A 13,266-nucleotide genomic window follows, 5' to 3' on the forward strand; every position below is an offset into this window, starting at 1 on the left:
TGGGGTTCCATGACTCTGAAACTAGTTTTGACATTTGAGAAGTGCCACATCATGCCTCTGATATTAAAATCATTCTATTCACAGTCTGAGAGAAAACAGAAAAACATATCCAACTTAGAAACTAGAGTCTCTCTTTCCCTTTGCACCAATTTTAATTCCCATGGATGGCAGTGAGATTTATCAATATGTTTGAAGAGGATATGAAAACCTAACATTTGCATATATCATTTGCAGTCGGTTCCTCAACTTCAGCTCCCAATCAAACCCTTAAATGCATATTTCTAGATTAATAGTCAGACCTGGCGGAACTACATTAACAGATAGTTCAGCTTAAAAACCAATATAAGGAAAAAAAAACTATTATAGAAGCCAGAGGGATGAACAGAGAGATTGAAATCTTACAGCTATTCATTTTTCAGCAGTTAATATTGCTGAAAAGTGTTGGCATTAATTGTCTCGGCATCATTACGGATACACTGGTCTAGTCATTCAAGTAAATATATTTTGGCTTATCACCTTGCAGGCTGCACTTGCATTTTCCAGGTTCCAGTGGCAAGGACAATTTAATATCACATCTTCAGAGTAATTTTATTTGAATTGTATTTTTGCACTTTCATTTTAAAATGGGCATGCCTGATAGTTGGAGAGTAAAAATTGCTATGAGTCAACTAGTGAAACCTGACGGTGAAGACTTAATAAGAAAAGTTCAAAAGCTAACTTGAATCTCCATCTTTTCTCCATACCCAGACATCTTCACTGGCGAAGAGTACAGGCTCTGGAGTCAGACTGCCTGGGTTTTAATCCTAGAACTATTATTTACTAGCTGTGTAACTTGGGCATAGTTACTTAACCTCTCTGTGCCTCAGTTTCCTCATCTGTAAAATAGGGATAATATTAATACTTCCTTTTATAGGATTGTTGTGAGGATTAGATGAGATGGTATAGGTAAAGTGCTGGCACACAGTAAGCATTTGATAAATATCAGCTATTATTATTTTCGATGCACATTCCCATGCAGCCAAAGACATTTAAGTCTGTGCATGGTTTTACTGAAATTCCCTTATAGAACCTGTGAGCTTTGTAACCACCGAGAGCAACTTCATGGAGACACTGAGCAGTCGGATTTGCAGAAACATGGAAAATTTCTCTGAAGCCAATCCATCATGTGAAGGAAGCAATCTGATGCCATTTCAAAGGAGTACATATTGCCTACAACTTCTATAGATCACTCACTCAGATGTTCATTCATTCATTCATTCAAAAAGTAGTTACTGAACCCTACTATGTGCCAGGCACTGTGTGCCAGGTGCTGGGGATGCAATAGTGAACTAACTGGACATGGTTCTTGTCTTTGGGGACTCTACTCGGTAATACAGACAAAAAAGTGAGTGAAAAACTAAAGAAGTGAAAAATTTAAAAAATCGTGAGAAATGATAAGCCGAAAATGGACAAGGTGCTCACAGAAATAGTGGGGAGGGAGGCTACTTGAGATGGGGGAATCCAGGCAGTCTTTTCTGAGGAGGTAGCATTTAAACAGACCTGAGGGCTGGGAAGGCAACAGCCACATAAGAAGGGGCATCCCATTGCAACATTTCACAATCTTTGCCAACACTTTCTCTCGACACTGGAATGATCCATATTGTGGGATGGGGATGGACTGACGTTAAAGGGAGATGGGAAGATTCACTATATCCCTGTGACCCTTGCTCTCAGTCAGGAGATGTTCGTCCTTGGATATCTCCTCCCCATCTTTGCCTTATGAGCTCTTCTCCTCTTGTAATCTTTTGCACCTGCCTCCATGAGCAATGAGGGATCCAGACATTATTATACAGCTCATCTCCAAGGGATTGACTTGGATCCTTCCTCAGGTCCAACATAGGTAGATCAAACAAATCAAGGTTCATTTAGTTACAAGTGGCAGAAAACCCAACTCAAAGTGGCTGGAGCAAGAAAAGGAATTTATTAAAAAGTTCAAGGGCAGAGTTCAGGTATAGCTGGATCCAGGAGCTTCAACACTGTTGTCAGGAATCTGTCTCTCATCATTTTTTGACCCTGCTTTCCTTTGTGTTGGCTTCCTTCGGAGGCAGGCTCTTTCTACGTGGTGAGTTGTAGCAGATTCAATTGTTTATCCTTCCAAGGTCCAGTCCAGAGTAAAGAAGCTCTTCTGTCCTAATTGTTTCAGCCAGGGTCCTGGTTGGTTTTGACTGGATCACTTGCCCAATCTGGAACCAGTCACTGCAGCCAGGCTAAGAGATGACCTGACTGGCCAGGACTGGGCCATAGCATCTCCCCTGGAACTCAGAATGCAGTTAGCTCCAACGGGACCACATGAAGTAAGAGTGCGGGAGGGGTGGTTCTCCAGGGAAAGTCATGCACAATGAATGGCCACTATGCTAGAGTTATAGGAACCTACACGTCAGCCCCCCTGAATCAAAGCTCATTCAAGAGATCCCTGTGTGGTTTTTAACACCAAAGAATTTAATGTATTACTCTCTGAAATTGAAGAGTGAGGGGCAAAGCTATTTCAGTAGGACCTTAGAGAAAGAAAAATTTATTCTGGCTGAGATAGTCAGGGAAGACTTCATGAAGAAGGTGACATTTGACTTGAACCCTCCAAATAAAAGGATGGTTGGATTTTAACAGTTGGGAATGCAGGAAGGGCATTTGAGATGGAGGGACTGATCTGAGCAGAGGAAAAAAGGCAGAAAATTACAAGGTTTTGTCACAAAGTTGCAGAAACAGATGCTGAAAAAGCTTGGATCCTACTGCTGGAGAACTTAAGTGACCAAACAAACTGAAGGTCATGAGTGACTGAAGCAAATAAGCCAGCAGACACAGGATACAGTTCCTTTAATGTTGGTGAAGGATATGAGAGTTTCACTGCCTAAAGTTACCTCAATAGATCAGGGACACACTCAGAAGAAGTAGTACCTTAGGGACGTTAACCTGGATGCAGTGGCTCGGATGGCTGGAATGGGGGGTCGTCCAGAGGAGTAGGGTGCAGGATCAACCAAGAGGCTACTGCAAACGCTCAGTTATCCCCTTGGGCCTTGGGGTCTTGATCATCCCTGGATAGTTCATCTCCTATCCTTCCTCATTTTTATAGGCTAAAGCCATTCTGCAAGGGTTCCTAGAGGATTCAGGCTATAGGATCCAGGATCTGAAGAGCTTCCACTTAGTAGGACTTGGTGCAACCCTGTGTGCTGTGAACATCACCGAAATCTCACTTATAAAGATCTCAGAATTCAGGTAACCAAACCACTAGTGTGCAAAGTGGTAAATGATTGAATAACTGATCCATTAATTCATGCAGCTAGATGTTCTCTGCTTCCTCATGCTTTGCCACCTCTCTGGGCTAAAATAGGGAGTAGGATTAGCTGGATCCTTTCTCAGTGCTGAGCCTACCTACCTTCTGCACATCTTTTTTGGCTAGAGAGTCTCCCAGGCTCACACTATATCCCTCCCTCTTAACCAGAGTGGTGGTGGCCAGAATCGGGACCCTGCTCTGCAGCATCCAAGTCTTGGCTGAGTTTAAGAGGAAGGCAGAAGTTGTGTTTGGGAATCCCACTGAGTGGTCCAGCTCTGTCTTGCAGGAGCTTGGGACCATTGCAGGTAAGAGGCACTTTGAGTCTTAAAACTGGGGACAAAAACAAAAAAATAAAAGAATCCGAGGCCATGTGTAGCAAATGTCTATAGAGTTACAGGAGATCCTGGATTTCACGACTTGAAGTCGCAGAGGGTGGGGTCTGCAAATTTGCTTTTTAACCGAGCTCTCTTGGTGATTCTTGTGCACTTTAAAGTGGTTTAAAATGTGATTTAGTTGGCTCCTAAATAGGTTTGTACACAATCTGAAACTGTGTAAAGTGAAGCTCCTTCTGGGCACACATTTCCTTGTAGGAGATCAATCAGGGCTAATGTGACCCACTTTTTTTTTCCCCAAGTTGATTAAGGAACTTGATTCCCCAGTGTGATTTTCAGGGCCTTTTGTAAGGAGTGGGGCTTGCCTAGAACACGCGGATCTGTACATTATGCAGCACCATTAATAAAACAAGCGGAGTTCCGACGGCATGAGCTAAACCCTTGTGATTCCTTTTTCTCCCCAGCTGGATTAACTAAGGAAGAGCTCCAAATGCTTGACAAGGATTTGATGCCATATTTCCAGCCATCAGCAATCAAATGCCTTCCTGATGAGATATTCAAAGTAGGTACTCAGTCCCTCAAGGAGAATGGGAGCCTGACCCCATTTCGAATCGCACAGGGAAGCAGTTGACAGGCCTTGGGTTCTAGGGGCTTGTAACCAGGCTTCTGCTGACAGGGCCAGAGAAGAGCTGTGTGCCAACAGTGGATGGGTCACAAGATAATTTTAGGTGGTTTTTTTTTTCTTAAAACTTTAATTTATGTTTCAATTTAATTTTTTTCTGATTCCATCTCTTCATAGCAAGTGGTACTGATTTTCTACTTATGATGGTATGATGGCTTCATATTTCCTTATCTAAAACCTTTGGGGACAGATATATTTCAGAATTCAGAATTTTCCAGATTTTAGAAAGATCATTCCGTGCATCTACACTACGTAACAGCGTCTGGAGGAAGCACCTCGTAAGCAAACACATTAATATTTCTGTGAAGAAATCTGTGACAAGTCACACTAATTGTAATAAATAGAGACTATAAATGGCCTCACACCAATTCAGGTGAGGTTTTGCTGGCAAATACGTTTGTCTTAAACTTCGGGAAAAACTTTCAGTTTTCAGACTTCTTTGGATTTCAGAATTGCAGATGAGGGATTGTGAGCCTGGATAACATTTCCTTTTAAAATAAATTTAAGTAAAAATATTTTAGTTGATTTAAAGAAAAATATTAAGAAAACCACAACAAGACAGGTGATAAACTGCTATGGAAACAGTTGAGAGCGTGGAATTGGATCACCTGAAGTTAGGGAAGCAGGGAGTCCAGTGAGAGGATCTGGCTTCCCGTCCATGTGACAGATTAGGAGAGCGTTTGGTGGGGACGGTCTGCTCTGATGAGGAATGAACTGGTGTTCTTGCTTGCTGGGTAAGTTGGGAACACATTCTGTCCACCACAACTGGATAAGACACGCAAACGAGGCTAGACAAACACCCATGGTGCCACATCATTGGTTCATTTCAAGACAGCCAACCTTGAACCACTTCAGCACCCAGGACAGTTCCCAGCACAGAGCAGGCGCAATAGCTGTTTGGGGGAAATACATAGTCCTTACGGCTATTGGGCGTCCCCTCTAGGGGGCTCTGCATGGGATAGGTAGCTTGGTCCTGGATGCTGAGCACTTTCTCCTGGTCTTGTTTTGAGTATACTTTGTGGCTGCTGCTTTGTTCAGGTAGTTATCTATTCCAGAAATTCCTATTGACTGCCTACATTGCAGTAGGCTCCAGCCTAGGTGTTAGGGTGTAGGCTCCAGCCTAGGTGCACCTGGGGATGCACCAGTGATGGGGTACAACACAGTGCCTTCAGGGGCTCGGAAGGTAACATACAGGAGTGCAGTGGCCTGGGTAGGGACCAAGGTGAACTGGAGAGCCCTGTCTAAATGAGGAAGCTGCTTCTCATCTCTGGCACATTAATGCAGTGTGACAGTGTGGGCACAGTATTGCTCTATCCTTATTTTGTTTTTTTTTTTTTTTTTGAAGAATCCAGAAGTCTCCATTTTCATGTGAATATCCTGATAATTAAATGTTGGCAACCACTTTGAATTTATCTTTTAAAACACAGTGCATTAGGCCTAGAGATTGAATCTGGCTTCTGGGTTGCATGTCAACAATGCTGGAAAAATAGATCATTTTCATAATGCAGACTCCGTGTTAATGGTAGATGTTAAGATGTAAGCCAGAAGAGCAGCTATACTCTGTGTGTGTGTGTGTGTGTGTGTGTGTGTGTGGTGAGAGGGAGGAGGTGATGCGGAATCTCGCAGGACAGGTTAGCTAGTGGAGAGGGAGGAACAGTGTTCCAGCAGAAGGAAGAGCATGGCAAAGGTGCTTCCTCCTGGGGTCTACAAATATGGATGCTCTTTCTGCAGTGAAGAGTGCCCGGGGGAGGCTGCTGGAGAGGTGGGCAGGACCCAGAGCTTGAAGGCCTCATTGCCACGTTCAGGAGCTGGAACTGTGTCCTGGAGTGGGGGCAGGGACAGGTTCTAAGCAGGGGAATGACACGATTCAGGGAAGCATCTGCCTAGACAGGAAAGAAGAAGAGGGTGAAGGAGAGAGGAGGAAGGGGTGAAGGAACATAACCCTCTATCTCGGAATCTTTGGGGCTCTTTGAAAATAAGCAGGATGACTCTAGAGGCCCCTGCCATCCCATCTCATTCCAGACCCACTGCAGCTAGTCACCAAGTCCTCTACGCTGGAAGCAACTTCAGAAAACATCTTATTCAGGGTCCTCAAAGACAGTGTGTGCATGGCAGCTTTCCCACTCCCGGTGTCCATGGCAGACATCACTAATAGATCGCCATACCTTTCCTCCTCTGAGCCCCAACAGGACTCACCCCTATGGTGTTCAGGCAGTCATAGCAAAGGATCAGAATCCGCATAGGAGATGAGTTCTCTGTGCCATCCTGCCTCTAGTCCAAAAGCCCAGAGAGGCTATGTAACTTGCCCAAGGTCACACAGCTAGTATGTGGCAAAGCTGGGGCTCAGATTCAGGCCTTTGGCCTTTAGGCTTGTGTTTTCTCCTCCACAGCAGCGTTTCTCAGGTGGGGGCCTTGAAGCATTGGGGAAGTGCCTCGTATTGCATTAAACGTTAAGTCACACCGTGAGAAAATCACGACTCGTTCAACTCTCCTTTAATACTGATTACTTCAAGGGGGAAGTCTCAATTTGGAGCTAAAATGTCTTTAACACTTTTAAAATGCCCTCTTTTTTCTTTTTCTTTTTAAAGAGGCCTCCAGTTCAGATGTTGGCCATCTAGCTAGAATTCAATAATGTTGTTTTATTTCTTTTGGCTTATTTTTAACGATTACTGATGGTGAGTCATCCCAGTTTTATATTTTTGGAAATTTCTATTTAAAAAATAAATTTATTTCAGTAGTGAAAGAGTGATCTGATTTTAAGGAAAAATCCCAAAGAGCACAAATGGCACATGCATAGGGCAAAGTTGTGCGGGCCCTGGGCGGGTGACTGAGGTCTGGGAAACCCGCGGAGGGGCGGCCCTGAGGGCGCTGCCCCCTGCCCCTGCCCCCCTGCAGGAGCTGTCCGCGGAGCAGATCGCCGCCCTGGGCCCCGAGAACGCCGCGGCCGTGACCCCAGCTCAGCGCCGGCAGCTCAGCATGTTGCAGCTGCAGAGCCTCCAGCGGGCACTAGATGGCGCCAAGACTCGCTCCTGGCTGGACGCGTCCCCGAGCGCCCGCCCCATCCGGACCCCCTCCTCCCGTTCTCCCCCAGGTGAGCGGGCCAGCCTCCTGCCCCGTCCTCCACCCCTGCCCGCTTCTCTGTCCCTTGGTCCGCCCTGCTGGGGCTGGGGCGGGAAGGTTCCTAAGATTCAGGATGGGATCTCTGACAGTCATTGGAGATTCTGCCTTCACAGAAAAATCCAGAGTCTCTACAAGCTGTATATAAATGACTCTCAACTCCGGCTGCACTTGCAAGTCCCCCTTGGGAGCTTTTAAAAACCGCCGGTTCGCGAACCCCACCCAGAACCCATTGAATCAGAATCTCTCAGGACTAAATTCATCTCAGTGGTTCCTTTGCATGCTCCCTCCTTCTCACTGTCCAGTATTAATTAATAAATCCAATCAGTATATAGTGGGCACCTACGATGTGCCAAGCCTGCGGTAGGGGCTGGGAATACAGAGGCGCGCAAGACAGGTAAGGCTCTCTTGTAAATGAACGGGAAGATTTCAGATCTGAGAAGACCAGGGAAGGAAAGATGCAGAGGGAGGTGATGGTAACTGAGCTGAGGAGGGGCAGTGGGGGGCGTGGCTTTCCTTCCCTTTCTTCCTTCTTGCCTTTCTTCCTCCTCTCCTCCTTCCCCTCCCTCTCCCACTTTTGCGTAACTCCTGTCTTTAGTGAGCACCAGGAGTCATTAGTGAGCACCATCTTTGGACTAAGCGTGGTGCTAGGCTCTGGGGAGACAGCTGTGAATGGCCAGCATGTGTCCTCTGTCCTCACTCAGTGGAGCATGGGAGTGAGGGAAGACACACGTACCCAGGCGAGCGTGAGCCAATGTGACTGGTGCTGTGATGGGGGAACACAGGCACAGAGGGAACACGTAGGAGAGGCAGCTGACCTAGGCTGGGGGGATGGGGCGGCAAACGGCCATGGAAACCACCTGAAGACAGTGATGTCTGAGCTGCAGCCCAAGCTGGGGAGAAGATGGACTCAGCCAGGTGGAGAGTGTCCCGGGTAGAGAACAGCGTGTGCAGACACCCAGAGAGCAAAGAGAACTCGATGCTTACCTAAAACCTCCACTCTCCCTTTTCCTGACTCGAACGTCCCCAGGTCAGCCCCAGCCTTCCCCTGGGGATGATGGCAAATTGGGGGATTCCCAATTTCTGCAGCCACAAGTGGCCAGAGGTGGTACTTACAAACAGGAGCCATACCCTTTGATTACTATTATTATTTTTAAAACTTTTCATTGAAATATAATATGCATATGTTTAAAAATTATTTTAAAATGGTAGTGTTTTGTGTATATTGTGTAATATACACAATAAATAATGCACATGTTCAAAATATGTAAGATCTGAAAAGGTGTGCAGTGAAACCTCTCCCTCTGTCCCCTGTCCCCTAGTCACCCAGTTCCCTACTCCAGAGGCAACCAATGTTGCCAGCTTCTTGTGCTATGCATATCCATAGATTCTCTCTGCATTTTTACAAAAGCTTATTATACCCTTTGTTCTGCACCTTGCGTTTCTCTCCTAACAACATACCTTGGAGACAGTTCCATATCTGCACACAGGAGCCGTGTAATTGGTGGTTTTCTGGCTACGCCATAACCATATTTAACCAGATCTCTGCTGACGAACAATTCAGTTGTTTCTATTTTTTTGCTGTTACAAACAATGTTGCAGTGAGTGACCTTGTATACTTTGCATCTGTTCAAGTTTGTCTGCCGGATGAAGTCTTCAGAGTGGGATTGCTGGGTCAGAGGGTGTGTGTGTTTGTGGTTTTGGTGGGTGTTGCCAAATCCCCCGCAGAGAGGCCCAATCTGTTTTCCCTTGAACCGGCAGTGTCAGAAAGTGGGGAGGGCCCTTTAAAAAGGTGTGCCCACAGGTCCCCAGCCAGGCAGGATGCCAGATGCTCTCCCCTCACCCCACAGGCCTGAGTGGGGCTGACTTGGCTGAACCCTTCCTGTGGGCCAGGCCCTTAATGGCTTATTTCCTAAACTTGCTTCATTATCCCAATCCCCTGGGACTGAGGCTTAAAATACAGACGCCTGGGCCTTGTCCCAGACTTGCTGAAGCAGAGTCTCCTGTGGAGGACCCCTGAATTTGCATTTTTAACAATCTCCCCAGCTGACTGTTATGCTAAAGGCAACTCTGGTACTTGCTGATTCACACAATCTCATTTAATTCTCACTCCTCCTTTGGGGTCATTATTCCCATTTAAGAGATGAGCAAACCAAGGTGCAGCGAGATCAAGTGAGTGGTTCCAGGGGAGCCTCAGGGGGTCGGGTACGATGCATCCCCCCTCCACGGCTGCTGAGACCTCAGTGCACTCTTGCCTTGTTTCCTTTTAGGAGCTTCCATCTCCCGGGGGCTTTGGCTTGGCTGCCCCCTGCTGGTTCTAACGCCCAAGCTCGTGTGGTGAGCAGCGGGCACGCGTCGCCCTTCAGTGCCCAAGGCACGTGGAGACAGAGGCTGCTTCGGTCTGCGGGAGACCCCTACCCGGATCCAGAGCCCCAACGAGGGCAGGGAGACTCTGGAGCCTTGAAATTTAAAAGGCACCAAGAGGAAGAATAATTATTAAAAATGATCTTGCAAATTCTTAAGCTGGCTTGTGTCCTCAGCAGGGAGCCGTTGTCTGTCTCATTGCAGCCTTTCCTGTTTTCCAACTTGGAGACAGAGAAGCTGTGGGACAGATGGATGTCTTCTGTCATCAGCATGAGGACCTTAGGTACAAGTTACTGCCCTCCCTCTAGAGAGAGATGCCAGGGAGCGGTGGGTGCAGACAGAGGCACCATTTCAGCCAGGGCCTGGTCTGGTTTCTACTCTGACTTAAATTCTCTTCCTCGGAGCTAGATACTTAGGTACTTAGCAAAACTAAAATAAATGAATCCCTCAACAGAAGCCAATATTCCTGCCCGATTGCTGGGGCTAATTGATGTTTTGGTGGGCATTGCATTGCTTGGAAATTAAAACATTTAACATGGTTCAATGTTAAATCAATTTTTAAATACATTTTCCAGATGCCTTCCATTTCCTTGGGAGTCAGCTGAATGAATGGCTGTGGAGTGATCAGTTAAGCTTTCAAAATATTCCTTTTTTGGTGGTGGTGGTGGCTCTTCTTGTTTTAAGTTGCTCTGGGCTCTGGGGCTGGGTTGCAATAAAAGAAAACACATCGTATAAGTCAGTCACCCATGTGATTATGGCACGGCAGAGCAAACTCAGCCCACTGGCCCAATCCTTTTGGAGGCTGGGATGGAGTTACTTCTGGAAAGTCACAGGATGCCCTTGGCCTTCGGGTCAGGAAGGGGGACAGCTGTGGTGCTTTGCCACCTCGTAGGTGTTACGCCTTTTCAAAGACAGCAAAGTTGTTTCGCGTGGCTTCCCTTAGGTGGTTAGGTATCCTGGACACTTCTGTTCTGCCACCAGCATGTCCTGTGTTCTCTTCCTGGTTACACATCCACAGTAGACATCTCATCTGGAGATAAGAAGGAAGGCCTGCTTGAGTTTCCAGATATCTCTGGTGTTCCCTAAGAGGTGGGTGGATCTTAAACAGCAGCGTGGGTAGGTGTGTCAGAGACTGGCGGATTTTCAGATGTCACGCATGGTTATCATAGAAAATTAAAAGACCAGCATGTGGAACGTGTGGCCCTGCAGGTGTTATTTAGGGTCTGATTTGGTTTTCTTTCTTCCTGGTGGGGAGTTGGCAGCTAATGCTGCTTCTCAAGCGCAGACCATTTATCTTATTATGCAACTCCAGCCCCTGGTCTAGTGGGGCCAGACGCGTGGCTTGGCGAGGGATGCTTGATGAGAAGGATGCTGGATGAGAAGGTGTCTGCACAGAGTCCCGTCGGAAAGGCCTTGGACTTGCTCAGGATTCCCACTTTCTTCCTGCTTTGGATTATCCTGAGCGACAACAAAAAAACCACTTTCCTCTGAGTCAGACTTCACACTGTCCATGTCATGTAGCTTTGGGGTCTCACCTTTCCTCCTGCTCCTTCGTTTTTGATTTAATTCCTACATCGTTTCTCCTGTCTGGGATGACAATAATGGCTCCTGTTCTGGAGGCCAACTCTGCATCAGGCACTGCTCTAAGGGCTCCACCTGTGTCATTAGCTCAGGTCATTGTCATCACGACCCTGCCGGGTGGATGCTGTTCTAATTACCATTTTCCAGGTGAGGGGACTGAGCCCAAGAGACATTAAGGAACTCTTGTGTAAGGCCTATCAGATCGGAAGGATTTGCATCCTGACTTTTTATCTCCCACTAGGCTGCCTCCTGGATGGGTGTCCTTCAACTTCTCCAATAAGTCAGATCAGAGAGAGATTCTGTAAATCCCTTCACCTCCTCCTCTGGCAGGAGGCCAGCTTGCCTCACAGCTCATATAATTGGGGATTGCCTCAGGCAGGAGGACAAATGTAGCTTATGCCCTGCAGGACCCCCGGGGTCTCCAGTTGAAATGTGCAGTCCTTTGCACGTGGGAAAGCAGCGGGTCACGCTTCCGGGTGCTGCTCCCGTTCACCTTTCAATGTCAACCCTGCTGTTGGATTCCCAGCCTCCATCTTCTACAACGTCCCCCAACTGGATGCAGGAATCACCGTCACTTGCATGCAGGTCACAGTGTGCTAGCCATGGTTCTGATTGCTCAGGACCTATACCATCCTGGTTACTAAATATTTTGAATATCGCTCCAGCTAGATCCTTCTGCAGAGCCCCCACCTTCAGGCCCACTCCAGACACTGAGCCCGGCTTGATGGGGGCTGGAAGTCTTCCCACAACTTCTGTCTACCATCCATTGGGAGTCAGAATTAAGTTATTCTCTCCAGCCCTGGTACCCAGGGGTTCAGCCACAGCTGCAGAGAGGGGCTGTACTGCCGAGGAGAGGTGGCTGTGTCTTGGGGGGTGTGTGTGTCTTTACCTGGCTTTCCTGAAATAATGCTGTCATGGAAGAGGGTGACAACACAGTAAACAACTTAATATTCAATATTAGGTATTTCTTAGTCCTTAAAAGTTCTTGCCCATCTTTGCCTCCTGAGGGCCTTTAAAAACATCTATATTGCCCCCGTATGAAACATATGTGTAATAAAAAGCTAGGTGCTGTAGAATGGCCAGGCCACACAGTGTCTCGGTGAGACTTCTGTAAAGTATGTGTCTTGAAGTGAGTGCCCTCTCTACAAATCCATGCAGACGTCCACTGAGTCCTGGGGCTCTCAGCCACCACAGGAGGTTCGTTTTACACCTCTCTGCCTTCACTGCCCCTGTTACTGTTGTTTCAGAAAGGGACATGGGCTGGGGCCGGCCCAGTGGCACAGCGGTTAAGTGCATGTGCTCCACATCGGCGGCCCAGGGTTCGCGGGTTCAGATCCCGGGCGCGCACTGACGCACCGCTTGTCAAGCCATGCTGTGGCGGCATCCCATATAAAGTGGAGGAAGATGGGCATGGATGTTAGCTCAGGGCCGATCTTCCTCAGCAAAAAAAGAGAGGATTGGCATCGGATGTTAGCTCAGGGCTGATGCTCCTCACAAAAAAAAAAAGGGGGGGGGGGAACATGGGCTTGTCTGATCCTTGGAGATATTTGCAGCTTGCCGGCAAGTGAAGACCTTATTTGCCTTCATCTCCATCCTGGTCTTCTATGAGGCAGACTAGATATATGCTGATGAAATCTGGAGGGAGAGGCTGTCATTTCCCAGGAGAACTCTGGCCCTGAGGAGTTCCCTGCAGTCTCTGAGAGCCCCTGGAATACTCCTGTGTGTAGGGGGCTAGACGACTGTTCCTAACCCTTCAGATTACCCCCTTTATTAGGATTATACATCTAAGCCTTTTGCTATGTGACTTTGTCATGCATTTGTCATTTATGGTGACTTAGCATCAATTCCTCCTTCCCTGCAATACTGTGAATTTCCTTTGGGCA

The 13,266-nt window shown here is 47.1% G+C and overlaps 1 protein-coding gene across 2 annotated transcripts in view; it reads left to right on the forward strand.

The window, feature by feature from the left end:
- The window catches only part of OTOA (otoancorin), a 56,961-nt gene extending 47,143 nt beyond the window's left edge, over positions 1 to 9,818 (forward strand). For both annotated transcript variants that reach the window (XM_087449201.1, XM_004442708.3), the window contains exons 24-28: positions 3,107 to 3,249; positions 3,476 to 3,612; positions 4,104 to 4,201; positions 7,217 to 7,412; positions 9,709 to 9,818. In XM_087449201.1, coding sequence (XP_087305327.1) covers positions 3,107 to 3,249; positions 3,476 to 3,612; positions 4,104 to 4,201; positions 7,217 to 7,412; positions 9,709 to 9,779 — 645 coding nt within the window. In that variant the 3' untranslated portion in view covers positions 9,780 to 9,818. The remainder of the gene's footprint in view (positions 1 to 3,106; positions 3,250 to 3,475; positions 3,613 to 4,103; positions 4,202 to 7,216; positions 7,413 to 9,708) is intronic.
- Positions 9,819 to 13,266: the final 3,448 nt, after the last annotated feature.

This window comes from Ceratotherium simum, chromosome 26, assembly GCF_057802395.1.
Source record: "Ceratotherium simum simum isolate JZ-2026a chromosome 26, ASM5780239v1, whole genome shotgun sequence".
Lineage (NCBI taxonomy): Eukaryota > Metazoa > Chordata > Mammalia > Perissodactyla > Rhinocerotidae > Ceratotherium > Ceratotherium simum.